This window comes from Brugia malayi, assembly GCF_000002995.4.
Source record: "Brugia malayi strain FR3 genome assembly, contig: Bm_v4_ChrX_scaffold_001, whole genome shotgun sequence".
Taxonomy (NCBI): Eukaryota; Metazoa; Nematoda; class Chromadorea; order Rhabditida; family Onchocercidae; genus Brugia; species Brugia malayi.
The window spans coordinates 16,272,697-16,299,178 of NW_025062479.1; the positions used below are offsets into that span (position 1 = coordinate 16,272,697).

The 26,482-nt window shown below is 34.6% G+C and overlaps 4 protein-coding genes across 4 annotated transcripts; 1 reads left to right on the top strand and 3 right to left on the bottom strand.

The window, feature by feature from the left end:
* Window positions 1–454: 454 nt before the first annotated feature.
* Bma-spc-1 (Spectrin alpha chain, putative) lies at window positions 455–16,117 on the bottom strand (the record flags this gene model as incomplete). Its single annotated transcript, XM_043075060.1, has 38 exons — window positions 455–583; window positions 937–1,218; window positions 1,354–1,507; window positions 1,645–1,748; window positions 1,988–2,161; window positions 2,319–2,582; window positions 2,842–3,161; window positions 3,290–3,461; window positions 3,787–4,006; window positions 4,153–4,395; window positions 4,473–4,594; window positions 5,024–5,208; window positions 5,480–5,636; window positions 5,723–6,124; window positions 6,259–6,430; window positions 6,609–6,819; window positions 7,211–7,430; window positions 7,628–7,864; window positions 8,099–8,290; window positions 8,628–8,786; window positions 9,146–9,247; window positions 9,341–9,502; window positions 9,678–9,845; window positions 10,141–10,376; window positions 10,502–10,644; window positions 10,967–11,206; window positions 11,382–11,612; window positions 11,968–12,107; window positions 12,237–12,485; window positions 12,874–13,086; window positions 13,187–13,313; window positions 13,495–13,658; window positions 13,930–14,119; window positions 14,259–14,443; window positions 14,525–14,716; window positions 15,128–15,253; window positions 15,452–15,640; window positions 16,019–16,117. 38 exons carry the CDS (start codon window positions 16,115–16,117, stop codon window positions 455–457), a joined length of 7,275 nt encoding a protein of 2,424 aa, XP_042930994.1.
* Window positions 16,118–18,914: 2,797 nt separating this feature from the next.
* On the top strand, window positions 18,915–19,783 carry Bm7265 (CG4686-PA, putative; the record flags this gene model as incomplete). The annotated part of the gene is made up of 2 exons (XM_001896986.2): window positions 18,915–19,004; window positions 19,433–19,783. The coding sequence occupies 2 exons, from the start codon at window positions 18,915–18,917 to the stop codon at window positions 19,781–19,783; spliced, it is 441 nt and encodes a 146-aa protein (XP_001897021.2).
* Window positions 19,784–20,629: 846 nt separating this feature from the next.
* On the bottom strand, window positions 20,630–23,012 carry Bma-secs-1 (putative 53.4 kDa protein D1054.13 in chromosome V, putative; the record flags this gene model as incomplete). Its single annotated transcript, XM_001896985.2, has 3 exons — window positions 20,630–20,718; window positions 21,207–21,522; window positions 21,954–23,012. 3 exons carry the CDS (start codon window positions 23,010–23,012, stop codon window positions 20,630–20,632), a joined length of 1,464 nt encoding a protein of 487 aa, XP_001897020.2.
* Window positions 23,013–23,669: 657 nt separating this feature from the next.
* On the bottom strand, window positions 23,670–25,185 carry Bma-rps-5 (40S ribosomal protein S5, putative; the record flags this gene model as incomplete). The annotated part of the gene is made up of 4 exons (XM_001896983.2): window positions 23,670–23,837; window positions 24,146–24,274; window positions 24,669–24,878; window positions 25,048–25,185. 4 exons carry the CDS (start codon window positions 25,183–25,185, stop codon window positions 23,670–23,672), a joined length of 645 nt encoding a protein of 214 aa, XP_001897018.1.
* Window positions 25,186–26,482: the final 1,297 nt, after the last annotated feature.

Consider the following 26,482-nt stretch of genomic DNA (forward strand, 5'->3'; position numbering starts at 1 on the left):
CACATTTCCGCCTAGCCTTGATTAAAAGAAGCATCTTAACAATGAAATCCCCGCAATTCGGCAAATCCAAACTCGAAATTTCATTTTTAAATCATTCTGAAGTTGGATATTTGGCACACACTCTTAAAATGTATTTACAAAAAACCAGAGATATCATCCTTCTTTTCAAGTCTCATACATCACCAATAACATAACAGATTAAATATTTTTGGAGAGCTAAATTTCGAATGGCATCGAAATATTAAAAAAAAAAAGAAAAAAATGAGAATAAAAATGAGCTTAAAAATGCGATTTAGAAGTAGTTTTTGAATGTTAACTATTGGGTATGGTAAACATGTAAATAAATAGTTCTCCCAAAAACTCTTCACCAGAAGCCCCAGGAGAGATACATGTTTGGATTAATGCAGTCTAGGACATTACATAAATGAACATAAGTTTGAAATTAAGAATGTAGTTAACTCTGGAAGAGAGTATGCACGAACTGTTCATAGTCCAAAGCTCCCGGCATCGATCGACCCGAAATGGCATCAGTATACGGCTTCATACGTTTAATGCAGTACTCTGCTTGTTCGGGGGTGAGATTCTGCAAAAATTTTCAGCAGTTTAACAACAACACTTATATATCTTTGTATAAGCGATAAATCTCCTATCACTTCGCTTTCTTATTCTTTAATATCGCCAGACACTATATTCAAAACTGAATACGGCACCGTCGTGAAAGTAACTTGAGCAGACTTACACGCAACTGAATTTATTCGAAACTTCCCGAAATATTTTTTATCATACTCTAATAAAGGCGTCCAAATAGGATTAAGAGAAAAATAAATTCCAAGAAAAAAGTTATTTTTCCCTATAATGATATGATATCACTAAAAATCTAAGAAATCTCAATAGGAACAGTTTCAACACTTTGTAATTCAGAAAAATTGAACTCACCGCATACAGTTCTTCAGCCGTAACATATGGCCGGAATTCTTTCGACAGAGCTCGGAATGCACTTTCAATTTCTTCACTTGACTGAATGTTTTCAGTTTCTTTTGAGATCATGAATGCCATGTATTCTTGTAGCGTAACATATCCATCTCGATTCGGATCTACAATGTCCAAAATTCGCTGGAACTCTGGTTCTGGTTGTCCTTCATCAACCATTGGCAAATCGTAACCAAGTGCCCGCAAACAACTCTTGAACTGCTGATGATCAAGACGTCCGCATTTCTCCTGAACATTTATTGATGTCAAAGAATAACTTCAGGAAAAACCTCATATAAAATGATAAGTACAGAAAATTTTTTCTCATGACACTCAAGAAAATTTCCATGATTAGGACTCCTTTATCATTTGAAATGTATAAACCTTATCGAAATGTTTGAACATCATGGAGAATTCTCGAAGAGCTTCCTCAGTTACACCCGATTGGTTGCGTGCTTGAATTTGTTGCTCGAGATTGTGTTGCATTCTCATTGCAAGTTGATCGAGTTGATCCCAAGCTTGAGCTAATCCAACGGTGCTATAAATTCGTTCATACAGTTATCCACTTATTTAAATAGAGCAATATATTTTGGCTATTAAAAGACTAAGCGCAAAATTTGCGATAACGAGAAATGTAAAGATGGGTTGATAAATATAGATTAAAGAAACGCAAACCTATGTTCCGTGTAGCGATTATCCAGAATGAGATATTCCTCTAAAAGAGCGCCTAAATCTTCTATTTTCTTTAATTGAATACGATTGTTTTTCACATCTACCGCCTGTAACAAACAAATTAAAATAAGTGAAGAAATCTGAATGTAAGCTCCTTTCACAAAATCAACCACTCGCAAGAGAAGTAGTTAAGGAAAGCGAAAGATGAGCATAAAAGAAGAGATAAAATAACATAATGGCAGTCCCTCATGTAAGAAAAGATCTCAAAGATAGGTGGATGAAATCAAGAAAATTATTACCAAATTAAGATAAAAAGGCTTAAAAAGCTTTCACAAAAAATACTTGCTTTCTTTTTCAAAAGCTCGAGTTGCTCTTCAAGTGTACCACTGGTTTCCATCATTGCTGCACGAGTTTCGGTAAGCCAGTGATGGAACGCATTCGCTTGACGAGCGAAATCACGGCGTAATTTGTCGTTGTCTTCCTGCCGACGATGCTCTTTCTGTAGTTCCATTTCACGTTCCTGAATTGCATAAACAATAGAAAAGTAAAATTTACGAAATTTTCTTCAATATTTAATAAATTTTTGTGTTTGCCATCTTGAATAGTTTATAAACACGAATTAAATAAACTGACATAACTTTTAGACGTTCTAAATATAAGTGTAAGAATCTGTTAACCTTAATGATTTTTTGTAAATTGCGCCATGTTTCTTCCAACGCATCCATTGTGAACCATGTATAAGGATTTGGTCCTACATTGAATGATGTAATTTGTTTGTCAAGTAATTGCAATTGTCTGAAATCTTCCTCAGCCGTTGACAATGATTTATGAAACTCAGCATGAGCTTCACGTAAAGCACTAATTTCTTCTAGTGAATTACAACGTACTGGATCTGTCAAATCCTCTTCCGCATTTTCGAACCATGAATTGAACGCGGAAGCCTGAAAACATCACTTTAATTATAGAAATTCACTCTTAAATAACTCTTATAAATTTTTTGCTTGTTGACAGTAGAACGAATAATATTGAAGAATTTAATCTTTCAAAAATCGTATACCATTAAACAACACCCAGACAGATAATGTAGAACTAATATATTAGTGAACAATAGTCTAACAGCTTGTGCTTGAAAATTGTTCAACAATACAGGCAAAAGTTCGGCTTCATAATTCAGAAAATACTGCTCTAAAAAGTATTAACCTTTTTTGCAAAAGTAAGGTATAATTCTTCAATTTGTTTGTACTGATCTTGCATCTTCAATAGCTTTTGGCGTCTTGCTTCTGAATTTGCAAGAAGCTGCTGCCATCGTCCAATAACATTTCCGTGCCGCTTCTCGATATTCGGTGTTTGAGCATGATGAGCATTTACGAGTTGGTCTTTCAGCTCCGTAATACGCTGGATACCTTCGTGCTCAAAAGCATTTAAACCTGCATCGAATGCTTCTTGCTTAGTTAAAAGAATTTGTACCGACGACAAATCACGTCCAAAATCATCAGATCGTACTTGCTGCTCTTTCTCCGCTGAAAAAATTTTTCCTTTTTTCTTCCAACTAAATTTAGAACAAAAACTGCATACTGATGTATGCACAGGTTTGAAATGATTTTCAAACCTGTGCAAAAAATAACCAGAAAAAGAAAAAAGTATCTACCGATCCAGCTTTCCACGACATCGCATTTCCACATAAATTGCAGATAAGCGCTGTTATCTTGAAGACGTTGTAGACGACGTCGAGCTAACTCAACGATTTCATCAAGACGTGTGTTTAATTGATCACAACGTGCTTTGATACTTGGACTGTGATGATTGCCGTCATCAATTAGCTGGAAAATTATAGTAGTAATTGTCAATTTCAAGAATATGTGATTTTTAAAAATACCCAAGACTGTAAGTTTCCTGGAATACCCAAAACCAAAAATTTGCAAATGGGCCACTCCGTACTTTTACAAGTACCTTAAAAGTCATTATAAAGTCTAACTATTACTTGAGCAAAGTCGTCGTATATAATTTATCACTTGGACTCATTTCACGTTACTTCTTGTTCAGTAAATTATAACATTTAATTACAAAGAGATGTTTTATGCTTGACCAAATTATACTTTAATAGCTAGTTAATTTCCAAGATTCAATAGTGAAGAAAACAAATACTTTTTGCCCTTCAACGATCAAATGATCAATGCGCTGCGTGTGGAGCGCAAGATCAGCTTCAAAAGCATCATGCTTTTTCAGCAAACCTTGCACACCAGCCATATTTTCACCAAAGTTATCTGATGATAGAATTTGTTGCTTCTCATTCATCCACGCCTCTTCCTCCTCCACTTTGCCCACAAATATTTGGAAGTCCTCACTCTCACCAAGTTTTTGCTGTCTAAAATTATATGCTTCAAAAAGAAAAACGCCAAAAGCCAAACTAATATTTAGAATTTAGCCTTTCTACTCCAACTTTCATTGAGAAATGCTTCCTTCACTTTAAATACGTAACTTTAAATGATTTTAATAAGCTGATAAATCAACCTCTTTCCAGTAATGTTTCGTATTTCATTCCAGCTTTCTTCCAATGCTTCCATTCTTTTCCTTATTTCCGGAGCAGCACTATCCGAAAGATTAATCAATTCCAAGCCTTTTCCACGAACAAGATCTACTTGTGATTCATGTGAAACTAGTTCATTATCAAGGCGACGATGCTTCTTGCGCAAATTCTGCACACCAGTCAAATCACGTCCATAATCGTCGCTCGAAACAAGTAATTTCTTCTCCCTGTAAGACAAGTAAACAGCTTTCCTTCCAATTATAAAAACCTGGACTTAAAGTAAGATTAAACAAGAAAAACCCACTTAATCCATGATTCTTCATCATCCATATCACGCAAAAACTGATAAACAGTAATAGCTTTATTCAATTTGTCGCGACGAATATTTGCCATTTCACGAATTTTCTCATGACGATCGTTTATAGCCTGTAAATTGCCACAAAGAGTAAATAAAAATGAAATCATGACATTGATCCACAAACATAATGGTTGCAAAATTATAATTTTTAATTTAAAAGTCCAATGTGGGTTTATTGTTTACAACATCCTGCTATAATCTAATTGTTCTACATAATCAAACAGAAAAAAAATGTGCGACATGAATCGACAAAAATTCAACGGAAAAGAAGGACCGGAATAATTTATGCATCTAAATTACATAGCAAACAGTAAAGGCCAGCCTTGTGAAATCTATAAGTTTTAATTTCAAAATGTAAAGTACTCGAAGAGACAAATCAAACAAAGGATCAGAAAACAAAATCTCTTATGATAAAACTGCAAAAATCATATTCATTAATGGGGACTCACCAAAAGAATTGCAGAAGTTAAAAAAAAATAATCTTGTTCCACAATTACCTTTCGACGATTGCTAATTTCAGGCTGATCGAATTGTCCACTTTCAAGAAGATTATCAGCCTGCATATTCATTTCGTTAACACGATCGGCATGCGCTGCTATATCAGCCTCCAAGAGTTGATGTTTCTTTAAGAGATTTTCTATACTGGTGAGATCTTTGCCGTAATCTTCGGATGCTAGTAAACCTAAAAAAGCATTTTTTTAAACTCATCTTCCGTTTAGTTTTTTTTTTTTTTTTTTTTCTGAATTTTTAAGGCGAAACTTTGTTAAAAATTTCCATTCCTATTCTCCACCAAGACATTTGGTCGTTCTCCACTATCAGTGTCCAATTCAACGTATATTTATTGGTATTGATCACAGGCATTTCCAGTGCTTTTTAAAATTCAGTCGTGATATCATGCACCAAGCTATTTCTTCCTTGTTTGTCAAGATTAATAAAGTAATCCTAAAACTAACTTTCAACTTCACCAAGCCAAAACTCGAGATCTTTAACAGCTGCCATAAAACTTTTCTGTTTGTTAGCTTCTTTTAAACGATAACTCTTCTCAGAAGTTGTTTTCACCAACAATTCCCATTGATCGTTCAAAGCTTTCAATCGTTGTGAGACAGCATCCTGAAGTTATGATAAAATAAGCTAATACGAAAGAAAAGCTCAGTGAGATAGATTGCAAAAAAAATTGTAGTTTTGTTATTGTTTACCTCGCCCCCACTACATTTACTGCTGTCAATAAGATTTTGGCCAGCAGTAATCAGAGTTGCGATTCGATCAGCATTTGCAGCAAGTTCCGCTTCGAATGCCTGTTGTTTCTGATGTTTCTGTTGAATATGAGTCGGATCACGGTAACTTTCTTCTTGAGCAACTTGGAATTTCTCAGCAATCCAGTTCTCAATTTCATCTGCATCACGGGAAAATTGTTGCAACGTTTGTGATTCACATAATTTACTGCGTTTCTCAATTAAAGCTGCTTTCAGACAATCCCATCGGTGCAAGATTTGATCACGTTTCTCGATTACAGCATTTTTGTCATAGTGATCCGAATTAATCAGTTGATTTGCAAACGTTTGGAGCGCCAATATTTTTTCTTGCTGCGAAGCTATAGCCTAAAAATACGAATGCGTCAAAAGAAAATTTGAATCGTTTACTTCTCTAAGACAATAACAAAGAGTATGCACTGTTTGACATATGAACATATATTACAAATACAAACGTTGAACAATTACAAAGAATTTCGTACCTTATCGAAGTCTTCATGCTTCTTGATCAAACTCTCCACATTATCACCTGTGTCCTCTTGACTCAGGAATGCTTCTCGTGCGCTCATCCAAGTGTCGGCTTGTTCGCAATCACGATAAAACAGTTGTAATTCTAAACACTGATCCAGAATATGTCGACGATGGACCCAAGAACTGCAAAAGTATAAAATTCACAACAGTTTGATCATTCACTGCTAGCAATCAAGGCTCGGAAATAATGTGATTCTAATCATCCACGTATAATTCTCCGTTTAATAGCAATCAATTTTGCGTACCTTTAATTTCAGTGAACAAAGCTCATATGTTTAATAAAATGATTCCATAAGCTCACTCCTCAAGTTTATGTCGAGCATCAGTAACATCTTGAAGACGATGCTTGATATTTTCTGACGCATAGTGATGGCTATTCAACAGTTGATTGCCAAATTGTTCGAACACTTCGAATGTCGCGGCTCGTGAATCAATTTCTGTTCTGTATTCTTGGTGACGTTCGAGCAATGCTTCTGCTCCAGTGACATCATTAGCAAGTTCATCACTTGATACTGAAAACGAGCTTGGTATAGTTTGAAAATCAAAGCTATAACAATTTAATTTGGATTCCGAAACATAGTATTTTGTCCTCCTCCCTTACTCAAAAATGGACCGGACACTTTTTCCAGAAAGTGAGATGCTTATTCACGACACAAATTTTTTGATCTTTAATGAGAGAAAAAGCATAGAGAGCCATAATAGAACCATAATTTGATGCCACAACTAAAGCAAACGCTATATAACATTTTTCAAACAAACTCTTCGATTAATCGACATTTAGTAATACTTATAGAAAACCGAAAAGTACGAATTTTTAAACTAAAGCATAACAAGGAAGTATTTATTTTTAATTAAGTAATCAATAACTCAGTCGGTTCATATTTTTATTATGTAATCAATAACCCAGTTGGTTCATTGCTGCAGTCCATTGCATCAGATCACGAAAATCCGACAGAAACCGTTGATAATCATAGCTATCCAGAAGCTTCTCTTTACGATCATTCGCTTTTGCAGTAAGACGGTTCCACTGTTCACTTAATTCTCGTTGTAAATCATAAATTTGTTCTGCTGCTTCCGGATGAGTTTGTCGCAAACGATTCGCTTTTTCATCTAACGTTTTGATCTACAGCATAGATGGGAAATATTAACAAAACCTACGGAAAATGACGATCAATATGCTCTAGCACCGCCGAGTTATCTCGCTTACTTTCCACAAAATAATGAGCCCTTTCCGTAAAGTATTCACGCTAATAGTGGATAAAAAACTGAAATGCAAGGACACAGACTTCTACTAATTACAGTATTAAAAACCGGTTACACCTTGTCGCCCAATGCTGCCAGATCACGTTCAACGCCTTCGTGCTTTCTTTGTAATGCCTGAACAGATCGTAAATCACGACCAAAATCTTCAGAATCAAGCGCTTCATCCTTTTCTACGATCCAGTCCTTCGTTTCGTCAACATCTCGGTGGAATCGCTGAACTTCGTGAGCTGAACCAAGTTGCTGCTCACGTTGTTCTGTTTGTTCTTCTAATGCACGCCAACGGGCATTCAAATCCTCAAAACTCATTAAAGATGTAAATTATCAAATTGAAAATTTTATAAAGGAGATAAAGTAGGAAATGTACTTTAGATGAATTACATATTTAAAAGAAAAAACCTTATTTCTATGCATATATCTAGCTAATCAGAAACAACAAAAACTCTGTTGCAGCCAAGAAAATACAATATTTGAAAGCATGATAGCTTTATTCCCTGTGCTTTAGATGCTATTTACCACCAAAATTTAAACCTCAATTTGTTGTCGAATTCGCACTGCTGTTTCAGTTTGCCCAACTGATGTTAGCGCTGTTGCAATTTGATTCATTTCTTGGAGTCGTATCTCATTTGCTTTAAGATCACCTTTGAAATCATCGAATTTCTTTTGCAGTATTTCCACTTGTTCCAAGTCGCTACCAATTTCCTGCTGCGCAGCAACTGTTTCCTGAAAAGTATGACGCAGTTCTGTCAGCTGATATATATAGATGTAGCCAACGATCAAAGTTTGGTTATGTGTAAAAATTCATCATTTCCAGTAATTCAATTAAATGTCCTTCCACTTACTTGGGAAAATTTCCCACATCAATTGGTAAGTAAAATTGTACTTACGGTATTAATTCCATATTAAAAGTATATTTTAAAACTTATTAACTATTCTTAATATAGTTTACGATAATAAAATCAAACGTTAAAGATCAAAGTGATAGCGAAACAGTTGTCTCCTATGACTGTTTCTATTCATACTTCCGAATTTCAAAATTGTTCCAATAAAGTAGTTATACCCTCGAACGTATCCATTCTGCTAAATCGTTAGCTTCACGAAGCAGCTGATAGCCCTTACAAGCTTCTTCAAGTTTTCGCTTTCTTGTTTCACCAAGCAGAACAAGTTTATGGTATTGATCTTCAATTTCACCTTGCTTGACACCAATCAATGATGGACCCTGCAGCTTATATCCAATTAAAGAAACCCACTGGAATCAGGCATGAATGCATTCAATTTTTACATTAAGCAAAGCATGGGAAATTCTCAAATAACAATCCTTGAAACGTTCTTGATGAACATCGCAATTCATTAATCTAAGCTGATTCGAAGCAATCGGTAGTTCCAGTACTATTTATGTCAAGTGTCAAATAATGAATAACATTGATCATTCCTTGTATTAGTCAGTAAATTACGACTATAATGAGAGTAATTAATCCATAATGCATTTATTTCATAGGCAACTTATTTCCTCACAACATGAAATTTAAACGTCAATCAATTCCCGAATAATTATGATAAATATACTCCAACCATTACCTGTTCAGATGCAGTTCTTTGTGCTGCACCTGCTTCAACTTTCTTTACATAAGCAGCAGGAACAAATCCCTGACGATCATTTACTTCTACTTTCCACCAATCCTAAGAACATGAATGTGATGAAAGTCAATATACCGAAAATGATAAAACCAAGAAATCAATAAATGAATTGCATAATTTTTTTCAATGTAATACCTTATTTGATGAATTCAGCAACGTAATAACATCGCCCTTTTTGATGGACACTTCTCTTGGCGATTTCTCCGTATAATCATATAATGCCATGACACATTCCCGTCCAAGCTGTCCACTTGAATGTTCCTGATATTTGCACTGAACAGCTTGTTTACGTAATTCCTGAAATTGTAATCCAGACTGAAATATTTCTATTTTGATAAAGATCTAAATAATCTCTTCCAGTTCGAGGAAATCCAACTATATCCAGAAAATACGTGGCTGAAAAAACCGTTCCAGTCTTTTGAGAAATTTTATCATTACTTGATATGTTTCGAATTCAGATTTTTTTTCTTACATCAATTGTTGATTTGAAAGCTTCCAGATCGGACATCAGAGCACGATGTTTCTTAAGTAATGACTCTGCACTATCCTCATCTTTACCGTAATCAGTACTACCAACAACTGGTTCTTTCTCACGCATCCAAGATCCAGCCTCATTTGCATCAGCGAGATATTGATGAGCCTCAAAAAAGGTAAGTTTATTTCTGAAAGAAATAATATTGACCATTGACGACACCACCAAAAACTTGAAAGACATTTTATAACATTCTCTTATAATATCAAAGGCTGAATATATTTTAAACAAAGCTACATTCTACAACATTTTGAAACACTTATGATTCCTTTTCATCTTCCTTGCTTCTCTAGCATTAAAATGTAAGTTGTCAAACCTGACGCCATTCAAAATCAAATAAGAGACTGAACATTTTGTAGTTAAGTAACATAACAAACTAAAGCAACAAAATTTATGTCGTTACTTGTAATGAATCATCCAAATCCTGCCGACGCTTATCTGCTTTCGTCTTCAAATTTCTCCAGCCATCGCGTAATTGTGCGAGTTTTTCACGAATATCTGCAGCAAGGAAATGGCCCTGTCTGACCATTATTTCTGCTGCTTCACCGACATGTTCAACTTGTGACTCATGGTTTGCAATCTCAGCAATTAGAGCCTGCTGTTTTTTGATCAAATTTTGAACGCCGATTAGGTCACGTCCTAAAAAATATTACCACTGCTGTTCCTATCAAATGGTAGCATCGTAGCATTCTTTAAGCTGAACTTTGAAACACTTAAAATGTTTGTAGATGAGAAGAAATTAAGAAACACTGTGCCTAGCTTACCTCGATTTGAGCTGCCAGCAATTTGTTCCTTCTCCCGAATCCACGCTAATTCATCATCAATATCTCTAAACAACTGGTTACCACGAAGTGATTCACCCAATTTATCTTTTCGTGCATTTAGCGGGTCACGTAATGCATCATATCTGCAATAATAGTTTTGGATTGCAATAGCCCTAAAGAAAAAAAATACTTGCAAAAAAAAAAAGAAAAAAACTCCCAAAATATATTTAAAAAAATAGTAGAGTACTTCTATATAAAAAAGTAGAATTTTTCACTTTGGATGAATCACAATATTAAATAAGTTGTGCAATAGCAAAAGGAGGATAATTAACATCATTAAATCTCATCCTTCTCAAATGGCCTGAAGGGAATGTAAACATAGTAACAATTCGATAAGGACCAAAAAACTGAAGCAAATAGCTGCCTTCTTTAAGACAATAACATATCACTGATGCAGTAAGAAACCTTGAACGTAATGCTTCTTCCTTCCGCAAAATCATTGGTGCATCAAAATGTCCACCATCATGGAAGATCTGTGCTTGCTTCTTAACAACATCAATACGATCCTGATGAGCATTATAATCACTCTCAAGGAGGCCAAGCTTCTTTTGGAGATTCTGGACAGAAATTAAATCTTTTCCATAATCTTCAGATGCAAGTTGCCCTTCCAATTCACTCAGCCATAATTCGATATCCTCAATATTCCTAAAATATGCCTTTTTAAACAAGTAAAGAGCTACAATCATCTACAAAAATAACAAGAAAGTTTGTGACGACCAAACATATTGTCAGCATCGTACCGACACATGCGATTGAAAAAACCAAATTTGGTATCAACCCAAATCTCGTATGAATCTAATCATTTGATAAATATTATGACCTGTTAAACTGCTGCTGGTCTCCAGCTTCTTTCAGTTTTGCACCTTTCTTGGCAGTGGCATCAACCAACTCATCCCACATACCATTCACCTCGCTCAAACGGTCCTGCACATGTGATGCAGCATAGTGCTTCTCCTTAACCAGTGAAGATCCTACTAAATTAATATCATCCAAACGATTCTTATTGGCCTTCAGTTCTTGCTCGTAATTCAAATGTTTCTGCAGTTTTCCTCTACAAATAAATAAGGTATTTTTTGCTGACTAAAATACTAATATTAAATCTAGTGTTAATGCAAATATTATACATATATGCTCAAATTGCACTAAGGCACTTGCCTTAGTGCAATTTGAGACACACTGAAACCTAGATTAGAGAAGTTAACATAAAAAAAAGCAAACTCTAAGGTAGCACTCTGTTTTGCAAACAAACATTAAATTATTAAATAAATTGATACATTGATACTTAATGAGATCCATTTATGGATGGATGAACAGTCAAAACAGGAATGAAGAAGCCTAACAGATGTATCGGTTATATGAAGAGTATTAATGTACTAGCTGAAATTTGTAACACAGCAATAAGCGACCTGATATTAGTAGGATCAAGATACGAATCATCTTTAGCGGTCTTTAATTTTTCCTTTATCCAACCAACCATTTCATCACAATCACGATCGAATTGCTGCAGTCGGTAAGAATTCTCAAGCTGATGTCGTCGTTCTGATGCCTAAAGAAATCGTTATGACGTCTACGTTAAATAAAATGTGCTTCTGAGAAAGGTCAAAACGTTTGGTGCTTAATCGAAATTACATCCAAATAACTTGGAGCATGCATTCACGATATCTATGAACTTTACCTTTTTCATGAGCTGTTTTCTACGATCCAGAAGTGATGCTCGTCGTCGGCCTACATCACCAGCAGCGTAATGCTGTCCCTGTATCAGTTTTGTAGCGAATTCATCCAGAGCGTTGATTTTTTCCTCCTGAGCAGCTAGGGATTTCTCGAAATCTTCATGCTTTTTAATTAGTGACTCAACACTATCCAAATTGTCACCCAAATCATCATTCGATAAAAATGTTTCCTGTTTTGTCATCCATGTTTCAGCCTGAAAATGTTTCAGCCTTAGCTATTCATTACTCACTTGATAAATGCCGACCTAGTTGTAAAATAGAATAGTAATGCAAGTCAGCAAGAAGACCAACATTAAATTTGTATACAACCCCACAATAACTTGCAGGATATACATATTGCAATGTTATTTGCATAGAATAGCATATTATAGCATAAACAGATGTTCCTCTGCATATACTGGTATATAGAAATACTTCTTTTATATAGGACTACTTTTATTTCATTCTATCCGCTATAAGTATAAAAACTAGTTCTACGTCGGAAATGCCACTAAATTCATTTAGCTCTCAGCTACTTTAAATGCAAAGACATACTATCAGGCAGATCATTCAATGAATAAACTATCATTTCTAAAAACTCACCTGCTCAGTATCACGGTAAAACAGTTGCAAATCCATGCACTGTTCGTAAAGTATTCGTCGTTCTTCCCATAGTAAAAGTAAGCTTGCTTTTTCCTGCGCCAAATGTGTCAACTTATCCCGAACCTCATTAGATTGTTCAATTCCTTCGTCTAGTAATTTCTGTCCGGCTTCCGCTGTTTGCATGAAACTATCTTCTCTGGCGTCAATTTCACCCTAAAACACATAATATGCAAACAACCAAAGTGAACTTCTTCAGAAATATCACTGGACAACAACTCTTACGCTCTAAGGATATAAACTGCCAACGACTAACCCTGTGTTCTTGATGGCTTTCAAGCAAAGCTTCGGCGCCCGCAACATCTTTGGCTAATTCATCGGCCGATATCACTGCTTTCATATCGTTAATCCAGGAGCAGAGGTCACGATAATCTGCCAGAAATCTGAAACTTGTAGAATTTTATTAGCAAAATTGGTCAAAATCCGTTCTTAGTGGGTCTTGATTTTCTTTGTTTTTCCATTACTAGTTCCAAATACCACAAATTTATAATTTGTTCTCAGTCTGAAATTTAACTTCCTTTTGATGGTATCTCATTATCAAATCCTTATTCATAAATAATAAACCGATGAAGGTTGTAAGAGCGATCTAGTCCATCTTTACGAGCTTGAGCCTTCCGCTTCAGTGCTGCCCACTGTTCTCTAGCTTCGTTCATTTTTGTAGTTATTGCATCGGCTCGATCTGGATGAACCTGCGCAAGCCGTTCCGCTTCCGCCGAAAGCGAAGTCATCTAGAAGAAATCCTTTCCAGTAGAAATTATTTATTCATTCTAAAAACCGTCTTAAATAGATACAACTTATACCTAGATTTAACTGCATTGCACGCCCACATTCTTATTGCAAGAATGGATATAATCAGTGTGACTTCTTATAATCTTGCAAACTACCATTGCCTTCCTGGTTTTGTGGGAACATATATAAAAATATATATACAGAACTGCGTGGAACTCATTTTTCGACCTCAATGATTTTAGTATCTAAAAGCAATTAGGAAAAATAAACCTTAGCGTCTAATGCAGCTAAATCACGCTCAGTTCCTTCGTGCTTACGTTGTAACGCTTGTACGTTGTTCAAATCTCGTCCATAATCATCCGATGATAGCGTAGCATCTTTTTCACCAATCCAAGCCAAAGTTTCATCAATGTCACGGTTAAAACGCTGCACTTGATGTGCTCCAAATAAACCTTCGCGTCTGGAATTCAAAAACTGTTCAGAATTTAGAAATCAAGCATTGAATTTCTGACTCAGCTTTCCGTTTTTAACACTGGTTAGATTCAGAAAAAAAAAAAAAAAATTGTCTAGACATAAAAATAAGTGTAAAAAGATTTTACCGAGTAGCAGCAAGAGTATTAAGACGATGCCAAGCATCATTAACTTCTTCTTTTTTCCGACTGATAGTTTCATACTCTGTATGGCCTTCGTCAATAAGCTTGTCAGCTGCCTGGTTAACTTCCGTTATGCGATAATGATGATTGCCCAATTCTTTCAAAAATTCTTCAAATTTTCGTTGTAAAACCTAAACGATAAACAAGTGATCTTTTCGACAAAAATTTGTGTAAAAACGTTGCTTCATAAAACGTTTTCAAAACTAAGAAACCTCAACGTGTTCCAAATCTTGACCAAAATCTTCGGCAGTAACGAAAGCCTCTTTATCACGAATCCAGTAAAGTACTTCATCGCACTGTCTCATAAATTGTAAAAGTTTTAATGCTTGTTGAAGCTTAATTCCTTTATCTTTTAATTTGAAAAATAATTGATCCCATAGCGAATGGAGTTCATGTAGTCGTCTCTGAAATTAGAAGATGCCATTTCACATCAGAAAAATTATCTCACTAAGTTTCCTAAAAAAGATAAAAGCTGCTGCCCTTACAATCTAAAAGCGACTGAAAATTTGTATTAATTATACTATCTTATACAATTAATTACCTTGAACTGTTACATTGCCTTAAACCTAAGCGTTCTTCTCAGACAAAAAAATAATTTTCCGTACAGCTTGCACTTTTTTCCCATTATCTGTTAATTTCAAAGCGTTGTCTATTCCTTAATTTCAATCTAGTATTTCCAGCAAAAAATCTATCTGCTACTTCCCTTATTCATTCAAAAAACTCTCGATTTCCTAATAAAGCGAGACGCTTTTATTAATTTTAACAGGGAATAATCAACATTCATAATGATCATCGTCTATGAAAAATTCATTCACCCTAATGATATCCGAAGCAAAATGTTGATGCTGTATCATATCAGTGCCGGTTTTATCAAGTTGCGATATAGCATTTGAATGTGCATGGACTTCGGCTTCAAATGCCTCATGTTTCTGGATTTTTGCCTGCAAACAGCAATCATGCATAAACTTTTTCAACAAAAAAAAAAAAAAAAAAAATGTAAACTTCCTTTCATAAAATCTATTCACGAGATTTAGTGCTCGTTTCAGCAAAATTTTTAATGATTCTTTACATTAAATAATGATTTATCTGCTTTATAGAATTATGTATTATCATGCTCAAAAAAGTTTGCAAAAAAAAACTTGTAAATTAGTTGGATCTCGAAATGATTCTTCTGATGCTGTTTGCAGCTTCTCAAGTATCCAAATTTCCAGCTCATCCGCATCTCGTTTGAAGTACTGGAATTGTCGTGCTTCTTCCAAACGATCACGTTTAGCACGAGCAAATTCTTTAAACTGTGCATAATGCCCAAGCACTTCAGCTCGACGATTCTGCAAAAAGGAAATAACCATGAAAGACGAGAAACACTACATACTTTTTTGTAAACCATTTAAAAAAATTTCCAAAAGAAATATTTATACATCTCAACAACCAAAAAGCACAAGCACTGCTTTATTTGTAATATTTGTCCTTTCTACCCCACCTAACTCTCATTTTTCCAATTATTTCACCTATCTGTCACAGAAACCTCACTTCTCACCCTCAGAATTAAGAAAACATTAAACGGTAACAGTAAGATAGTGTACCTCAAATTATCAACAACATACAGCTGCATTATGTTTTATAAGTAAGGTTGATAAAATTATGCTGTTTCACTTTTAATTCATCATGACTATTAACATTTCTAGTAGTTCATTCGATAAATTTACCTGAATATCTTCTGCACTTTCAAGAATCTTAATTTCCTGGGGTGGTGGAACTTCGAGAACAGGTTCTGGTGGTGATGCTATTGTACCTGACTGAGCCATATCGCTCTTCACGTTTAATTATTCCGTATATTTGAATAATATAATCTGATGCGATATAAAATTAATCTAAAGAGAAAGAGAAAAAATCAACTTTTAATAAGTAACACTGTTGAAATATACAGCCGAGAAAATTCAGTATGAATCAATCAGCAAAGGTTCATTCATACTACTACAAACACAACACTTTTCTTCAACACGTACACGCACATCACATCTCTCTTGATTCATATCAGTCGTCACCGAAATAATGGTGAGTAGAGATTTGGCCAAATGAAAAGATATGTTAGGTTTGGAGTTGGAAGAGACGAGGGAACGACAGAATCTAAATTGCAAAACGATACGAAACTCCGCAGTCTTTAACTGCAGCCATATACACACATACACCTACATACATACACAAACAGACATAGACACAAACACATGTACACACACAAGAAGGACTAATATCGATATTTGAATGAGTAAAGAAGAAACAGATGAATGTTGTCATTGTTGTTTATGTGTATGCATAGTCATGATGATATATGACAAAATATTTCACATTGTTGTAGAAACTATTTCAATTTTGTACGGAACAAGGAATGTTTTACAAAAGAAATGATAAATGAATACGCAGTACATTGTACTTTATTATTAATATGTGCATGTAACTCACTATTTTCAATAAATTAGTGAATTTGGTGAAGTAAATTTAATTACTAGTGCTTGTTGACGTATGCAATGATTATTTGTTAAGAAAATAAGTGAAACCATATTGCTTTCTTTTTTAAGCATTCTTTTGTTTCATTCGTTGAATGACATTATTGCAACAATCGTATATAAGCGGTATTTAAGCTACTCCTTTGTGTCAGTATTATTTTGTATAAATTCCTATATTGAGATTTTAATCACACAACAACATCACCGTTAGCATTCAGTGGTACAGCTGAAACCAGAACCGATATAAAGAAGTAAATGATGAGCAGAAAAACATTACTTTCAATTTTCATTTAATATATCTCTCTCCCTCTCTCTCTCCACCCTTTTTCATCATCTTCCACTTTTCGCAGGAACGGGAACAATTGGTGGAATATGTTAAAATCCTTATTAAGCTATTCCTCTTCTCCCATACTACGTATATGTTAATAATTCGATTCTTCAAACAGAAAGAAAATGAAAGGATGTGCGTTGAGAGGGAGAGGGAGAAAGAGAAAGAAAGAAACAGATCAAGATTCTGTTAACAAAAGCTAACAACAAACCATACTCTAACAGAAAACGAACTGGGACGGGAATAGTTTTTGACATCCGTTGAAAGGATCGACTTTCGAAATTCCATGAATTGTGTTATAACGTTACTCAAATTTTAATAATTGCCTAGGCTTACCAAACAACTTTCCATTACATTTGTAATTAGTTACTAAAATATTAAGCTACTGACTAACTACACTCGGTGATTTATACGAATTTTTCTTACTTAAATATTTAGTATACTTAAAATACTACTGGCCGTATTAACAACAACAAATTTTTAAATTTGTAAAGCAATAATAAGATAACCGGATGAATGTGAAATGAAATCTCTGAAAGGCGAGTTGTAAAAAGTTGATAGAAACAAAAAGCAGAAAAGGTAATAAAAATAAAAAATTTGAAACTTCAGCATGCAAACTGAAGAGAAATTTGTAAGTATAACATCTCGGATATCCTTATATTCCAGATGCTTAATCAAGCTAATATAGTGCATAGGAGATGGTTGATTGCTTTGCCTTATGAGTTGAAAAATAATAAATAATAGTAATAATAATAATGTCAAATCAGGATACTTAATTTCAAATTCGAATTCAATGATTGTGAAGTTATCTTTGCTATAACAAGAAAACTAACAATATTCAAAAAAAAAAACCGAAGATTGGACTCTACGAATAACACAGTTAACTATAAATGTAATTTCTAAGAAGCATCATAAATATGCTGAACAAATTCTTCATTAATACTTAGATTCTCTGGAATAAAACTTCAAAACATATTGAAAAAAATATCCAACTAATGGATGGTGTAAATGACTATAAGATTTCAAATTTTTCGTATTTAAATATTAATATATCAAAATATGCATATTATAACAGCACATCGTCAAATGAATTTTATTCGCTGTTAACATGAATGAAGATTGCTTTTAAATGAATGAAACGATTTGTGATGCTTCATATGTCATGAGCAACGTACGTATGATACGTGAGACTAAAACATTTAAAGACTTGAGAAACTAATAATTAAAATTAGAGATTTCAGAACGTTCTCTTTCAGAAACTTTAGCTGTACTACCAACTTTCCAGTCTTTCCAACGTCATTACACCAACAACGGCCCACGCTGCACCGGAAACGTTGCATGCCAACCAGAAAGACGGTGAACACTGGTGGAGAGCAGTATGCAAAATTTCGTCTCTTCTTCCAATCGTGCCAGTGGATATTAAGCTGAGCTTCGTTGAGAGTTAGCTTTCGGAGATGTTTGGGAGATACTTTCATTTCGAGTTTCTAATTAGCTTGGTTCTTTCACTACGAGTTTTGAAGTATTCGTGTGTTGAGTTTATGATCTATGTGAAGCAGTTTCATAACTATTTAGGGGGAAGTTTTGATGATCCGAATTCGACGATTGTGACACGACGTACTAACTTGAAACCAATTATTGAGCTGTATTTATATAAATATTCAGTTATCTTTTAGCAAAACTTATCACGTGCGGTACTGTCCACGTATTCTCGCTGACCTGGATAGTTATCTGAAAAATTTTCGGTCCGAGCTGGATCAAACAATAGTACTGATGGATTATTTGAGGAAACTCTTGGATTCAGTATGTCCACCAAAAGGCTGCCATACTGCTGTGTCTTCGAAAGCACCCATTGTGACACTGGTAACTTATGGTATTGGTAATCACTGGTAGTCTTTAATACTGCTAACCTAGAATATGGGAGAACTTAATAGTCCGGCTTACTTTTCTTGGTTGTCCATCTAATAAAACCCCCGACAAATCATAGACTATTGATCGGTTCGTGCTATTCTCGAATATACTGTTTCGACCAAAAAAGTATAAATTTACTAAATTTGGAAAAATGAGTGCTGAAAATAAGTACCGGAACTACGTCGATATAATCTGAAAATTTGCAGCTAAAAAACTGCAGTAAACTTTAATTTGAAATTACAAAAAAACTTACCAAATTATAATCTTGAAAAAACTTTTTTATGGTATTTATTTATCCTGGGTAAAATGCTGAGATTTCTTGTTATGTATCTTCAATGATAAGTTACCTTTTTATATCTTACCGTTTCTGATTTTTCTAGGGCTTTATAAAAGAATCACATTTGGTCCGTCTGGCAGGTTTCTCAGGTGTTTTGGCAATATCACTAGGTGCATATGGAGCACATGTTTTACGTGAAGGTGGAAATGCAGATGAACGGCGTGTTCGTGCTTTTGAAACCGGAAATCGTTATCATCTGATACATTCAGTAATGCTATTCCTTGCTAATAAGGCACGCTTCCCATGGCTTACTGTTTCGCTTTTCCTCGGTGGTATGGTAGTCTTCTCTGGATCTTGCTACCATTACAGTATGACTGGTAAAGACTGTCTGAGAAAATACACTCCGATCGGTGGTGTGATGTATATTTTAGCATGGCTTTCGTTCCTGTTTTGATCAAACTTTCCATATCTTTTTAATGTTAACTTTCCTTTTTTAGATTTAAATGTAACGTTTAATGTACTTCTCCACTGATATATATTTTGGTCAATTATATGTAAGTCAATTATATGTAATCCTATGCGAAAGATTTCTCGAAAATTCGTTGCAAATGTTATGCGTCATTAATAAAAGTAATAAATTATGTTTTAAAATCCTTATTGCTTCCAGAATGCTGAATTTTGGATAACATTGGCATATTTTCTTTGTTCCAAAATAGCAATTAATCCCAGAAATCCTATTCTTCTTGTTTCATTACATCTTGTAACAATTCATAGTTGATTTGTTGGGTTCAAAATCACAATATGTTTCCACTCTTTAAACGATGAGCAAAGAAAGCAGGAACAGTTCCAGTGAATTCCAGACTTAACTAACTTCTCAACTGATATAAGGGTAGTTATACATTCAAGAAAAGAAGGGATATTTTTGCCTTTTGTTCAAATGATGTACGATCTAAATAGTGCTCGTATTATACATTTTCGTAAGGAGACATTCAAACAATTTGGAAGTTTCCGATGAAGTTTGCGCTAATACTAATGCATTCTTTAAAAGTTTGTTCGAAAGTATTCATTTGGAACATTCTTGGAAAATATTTGAAAAAATAAAAATAGATGCTTTTATCAAGGGCTCACGCTCCGATCTTTTTGATTTTCGTGGGATTCCTTACAATTTAACAAATAAATTAAATGCATTTCCGTTATCATCTGGAATGGAAAAAATCTATAAAAAAAAAGAAAAATGACAGAATAGGATATGGGTCTAGAGATCAAGACACTGAAAAAATACATTAAAAATACGAATAAATTATGCGCAGCTTTCATTTGCTTGTATATCTTCTGCGCATGGTAATGCTGTGATACAATTAGCATTATCTTGACGTGTTGAACTCCTATCTGCAAAATAATCATTTCTAAGTTAAAACTTATATTACTTTAGTGTAAAGATTTTTAGGTTGAAGCATAATTGGCAATCTAATTATAATTAATGATGTATAAAGCAGAACTATCGATAATGCAGGAATATAATAGTGTAGAAACTGACAGACTTCTGGTTGTCTGTCTCTGCATTTTTCCCTTATATACTCTTTCTAACGAATCCACTGTGAAACTTATATCTAATTATGATTCCATCATGGGAACATTATCGTCCCTGCCTCGTAATACGAAAATTAGCCAACCATATTTATATAAATTATACTTCCACAGGACATTAAAACCGTACAATTAATATTATCATGATAAAGGGCATTGTCCAACCAAATTTTAAGTCTTAATTAGAATTTAGAAGTCAAGCGGTAAAATTTCAAAATTATGATCAAGAAGTTGAGATGAGTCATGGATAGACAAATGAACCATATAATCCTAACATTACGGATAAATACCTTTAGCATTAATAGACGAGGAAAAGGCCCATTTTGGAGTTTCCTCTTTGAGTACCTTCACTAATTCTTCGATTTCTTGCGTTGTCATACCGATTGCACAAGCAACATTCAAGTAACCGTCATGTTCTCGTGATGAATGTGAGCCGAAATTGAAGAATTCATAGCCGTCAATTGTTCTTGACAAGCCATTTGGTATCGTTCGAGCACCGGTGACACCGCGACTAAACAACTGAGCACCGAAAGCATTTTGTTGTTGGCTTGTCCAACCCTTCAATGTGACTGCTAAGGAAATCCGATTCATTTTAACTTCCATGACCTGAAACAAAATCAAAGCAAACTCCAGAGTATGGGTTTTACTCAGTCAAATGCTTGACTGATTGTAAGTTCGCCAAATGTAGAATCCCATGAAATTTTGATGTCAGATAATGAAAATTTTAAAGTAAAATCATACCCACCAGAATGTTTTTCAGGCTCAGTTTTATCACATTAGACATCCGAACTGATGATATCATGGCTTGCACTGCTTTTTTTTACCGGTTGCATACATAAGTGACCGGCAAGAGAAGTTCAACACATATATAACAACAGTGTGGAAATTATAGAGATTTCTTGACTTCAAGAAATCCGATTAATAGATACTACTTCTGCTGGAAGAGATATGCTGTCCTGCCTATCATTCTAACGGTTTGCTATTTTTATTCTATCTATCCATCTATTGATTTATGTATATTTCTGAAATTCCCTCACCTTCTGTCCAATGGTTTCAGCATATTCCTGCATTGTTGCATGCAAGACTTGGAAATTCGTTTGCTGCGTGTTATAAAGCTCTTTTAGCCCAGTTTTACCTAACTGCAACAACGTAATCAACAAATCACGCGATGGTACGATGGAGGCTCGTCCAGGATAGAAATTAGCTATCATATCCAAGGATTTTTTATCAAATGTTGCCACGATAGAACCACCTACTGGTACTAAGAAATTTTTATCCGTTGACTGTATAAAAGCATCGATATATCCTACTGAACCGGCTTCTTCGATCCGATTTCGACATTCTGATGATTGTAAACCGTAAGCATTATTTACCAAATGTTTTACACCATATTTGGTACATAATTCACCGACAGCAATTAAATTATCTGGCTGACGAGGAGCAAAACAGGAAGTGGTGCTTAGCACGGCGATAATTTCATCCTTTTGTTTCTCCAAAACAATTTTCAAAGCAGTAAGATCCGTAATCAGCCCATCACTTATCACAGTTTCTTGGATACCATCAATTATAATCGGTTCAAAGCCAGCAGTAAAAATGGATTTGAAGCATGATTTTTGATCAATACGTAGAAAAACCACAAATTTGGCGCGACGTTTCGTGTGTCGCCATGCACTCAAACATAGCGAAAGTGCCATACCGGTTGCAACAGGTACTACCATGGCTGCTTTCGTACTTGGTATCCCAAGACAACGAATAGCATCCAAGGCAAGCTTATTGGCAATTTCTGAAAGAATGGACGAACCAATGGCTTTTGGTTGACGCTCGGTTAAATTCCCAGATCTGCCGATTCCATGCGCTAAACCGTAATGTAGCTGTTGAACCAGTGGCGATAGAATACGACCTTCACGTTCGCCAGCTCCAACGCATATTGTATCGAAGCGATTATTAGAGTCTAAACTTGCTAAACGTGCTAGAAATCCCCCAATGGCTTGCACAGGCAAGCCAATTTCCGGTATACTACCATCACGCCTCAATACTGCTTGCAATCGATTAAAACAGCGTGCAGTACGATCACTTGCTTCTTGTTCGGTTTTCATTTTACTCAGTCTGAAAGTAACCGTTCCCTTAAAGTTTTGCAATACACAGTAAAATAAAACAGATGAGAAAATTTTGCCGATAAAATTCAAAGACAATTCTTGTATTCAAATTTTGTATCATTCATGTAGAGGATAGACAATAAGTAGTGTTTAACCTTACATGAATTTCCTTAACCGCAATTCTGAAATACCTTTCGCGAAATACCACCTGCCCCTCACAGAAGCCACTAATTTCTGCCTAATATTTCAAAATAACTATGCTGAAATGTTATTTCACTCTACAATCCTGAAATTTCTGGATTCTCGCATGCAAATATTACATACATGAAAACCAAAAGCATTGCTTTCTAGATCTTTTCGCAAATAAAAGGCATAATCCCAATCTCTTTTGATGGAAACAAATTGGACTACCGTCGTTTGAACAAAGATTAGCTGGAGTCTTTCGACTGATGCGTTCTTTGTTTTAAATTAGGGATGAACTAGGTAGGCTGGTAGGAAATACAGTCTGAGAGTCAAATGTAGATGCATGCATACAGTGTGCTACCATAAAATTTTATAACGAACAATCTTTTTAATAACAAATTTTGTTCAAATCATATGATATAAAAGCTTATTCAATCTGACAAAAAGAACAATATATCCAACAAAACATGCGATTTAACGATTTGATTTCGCAACACGTTCCAATTCGTCTTTCTTTTTGATTGCATAAGAATTCGACGACCCCTTCGCTGCATTGATCAATTCGTCTGCCAAACATTCCGCAATTGATTTGATATTACGGAATGCAGCTTCACGTGCACCAGTACACAGCAGCCAAATAGCCTGTAACAAAATTACACTTTCTCTTTAGGAAACAATAATAAGCTGAAGTTATGCGTCACTTTTTAGTCTCACCAAGTAGTAGGGGGATGAAACATTATTTGATGCGTAACAGAAGAAATAATTGCAGAGAGGTAAAACTTCAATTCAAAAAACTCCCAACTTTATCTTTCTCAAAGAAATTCGAAATATGTGCTGTCTAGGACTAAACAGAGGTTCCTGTTGTCGTTTTCTAAATACAATAATAAGAATGCATACAGTCTATATACATTTTGGTAATGACAACAACGCTCTTCAAATATAAAAAAGACCTGATTTACACGACGAAGAGGTGACACATCAACAGCTTGCCGCCTTACTGTACCTGCACGACCAATACGTGTTGAATCTTCCCTTGGTCCACTATTTATAACAGCGTGAACAAGTACTTGCACAGGATTCTGAAATGAATTATACCTTGCAATGAATGTTTAAACCCATAAAAGAAAAATCCTGTTTCTTCTGCGAGTTAAACTAACTTATGCTATAATTATGCACTACTTTCTTCTCTAATATTCCTTATCTGCACATTTTTGCTGCTGAAAGTTACTTAATATGTATATATCGAATACTTTCAAAATGCAAAACATCTTGAATTTTATCTTAATCAGCAGTATTCTGAATAAACTAGTTAGGAAAATCAAGCTCTTGTATCTTTATTTTCATGATACAAAATTTCGCACATTTCGTAGTTTGTCATTTTTCTGGATTTTATGTCTGAAATAAGACGAGCCGGAAAGCTAGTGACAAAATAAGTTAGTCAAAAAAAAAGAAATAGGTAAAAAAAGAGAGCACCTCGCCAGACAACAAATGAATTATTTCGAAAGCATGTTTGACGATACGCACAGTCATCAGCTTCTTTCCGTTGTTCCGACCATGCATCATCATTGTTGATGCAAGTCTTTCTACCAGTGGGCATGTCGCTTTACGAAAACGCTTGACTTGATATCGACCAGCACTATGCGGAAGGTATTTTGCTGATTTCCCTTTTACGGCAATGTAATCCTGCAAAGCACTGATTTGCTGGCGAGTTTCATTTCTATCAAAGCAGTAATATGAAAAAAAAAGCCTGAACCATTCATGTGGCATTAATTTTTCAATTAACGTACGTGTACTTGCTTCACTTTAAGGTTAAGCAACAGTAGATAACAACAAAAGCATACATAAAACTGACCACTAAGGAAATATCGGAAATGTGAACTTCGTCCAGTGACCATTTACCAAAAAGTTTCACTTCTGGTGCCTCTGACGGACCTAGTGGTTCATCATAACCAGTAACGTCATTTGCTTCGGTTACCCACTGGTCAGACATATTCACGCAAAAATCGCTTCACCAAATATCTGAAAGAAAAAAGACCGTTAATATATTACATATATTACAAAGATCGAGCTAGAAGATTCGCATATGTCGCACCCAGCTATAAACCTTACTGAACTGTACTATTAAACGCATTACATTAAGTATGCCAAACTAATCAACAATAAATAATGGATATGTAGACTATGCTAACACTAATATCCGATTAATGAAAAGAAAGAAATAAGGAAATAGCATCACTCATGTCCTTAAATTCAATCAACAAATCAAGGCAGCAATTAATATAACAAATAATTATTAATCTAATGATAACTCAACTCAAATATGTTAATCGATGAATGTTAACGATACACTGGTGAAAACAACACCAATATCTAACTGTCCAAATAAAATTATTAAATTGCGGTAATGAATTAAAGCTAAAATAACAAAAAAGACAATGATACAGAATTCTCGTTTTGCAACCTAAAAATTTGCATGAAGAAAGAAATGCCACATTTAAATATTGTTAATACAATTGCTTATCACTCTACTATACACAAATGGCAACAATAAACAGATAACACATTGAAAAAAAAGCCCTAAGCCTTAGCCACTCCAGCAGATCCAATATAAATTAAGCCTCAGCATTCCATCACATATCCTTGTGCTCCATCCGATTGGGACATTGCGACAATACACCATCTCACCAGAGCGATTGTTGTAAATTGGTTGTGTAATGGATTTAAGAACATATTTAACTGCTTGGTGATATATTTTTTTCATTCACGTGACGATATTGGGTGATGCTTTCATGAAAATTATAAATAATAAAAGCAACGTGTTTGTGCTTCAAAATCTAAAACAAAAAAAAAAAAAATATTCGAAATAGAGCCGTGCAATGAACCGTATCAGTTCCATCATGCTTTGCTCGTATGTAATTCACAAAATTGGTTAGATTATATATATATATATATATGTTTATTTATTTACTTCATTAAAATGCTAAGATTGTATATACATGTAATACTTAATTGTTTAATTCTGAATTTCATTATTGACGGTGATATCATTATGATTATATTATCATAAAATCGTTGTAACAAGAATCAATTGGAAATGAAGTATTATGTAGACATCTCCGAGAATATAAACGTATATATATTTGTTTATTTATTTATTAAGGCATAATTTCATTATCTCATCTTTGTTATAAGTATTCACTCTTTTTTTGCTCATTTACTCTCAATCACTGTTACTACTGCGATGCACACATTGAAACTATTTCTCAGTCTCTGTTCACTGATAACAA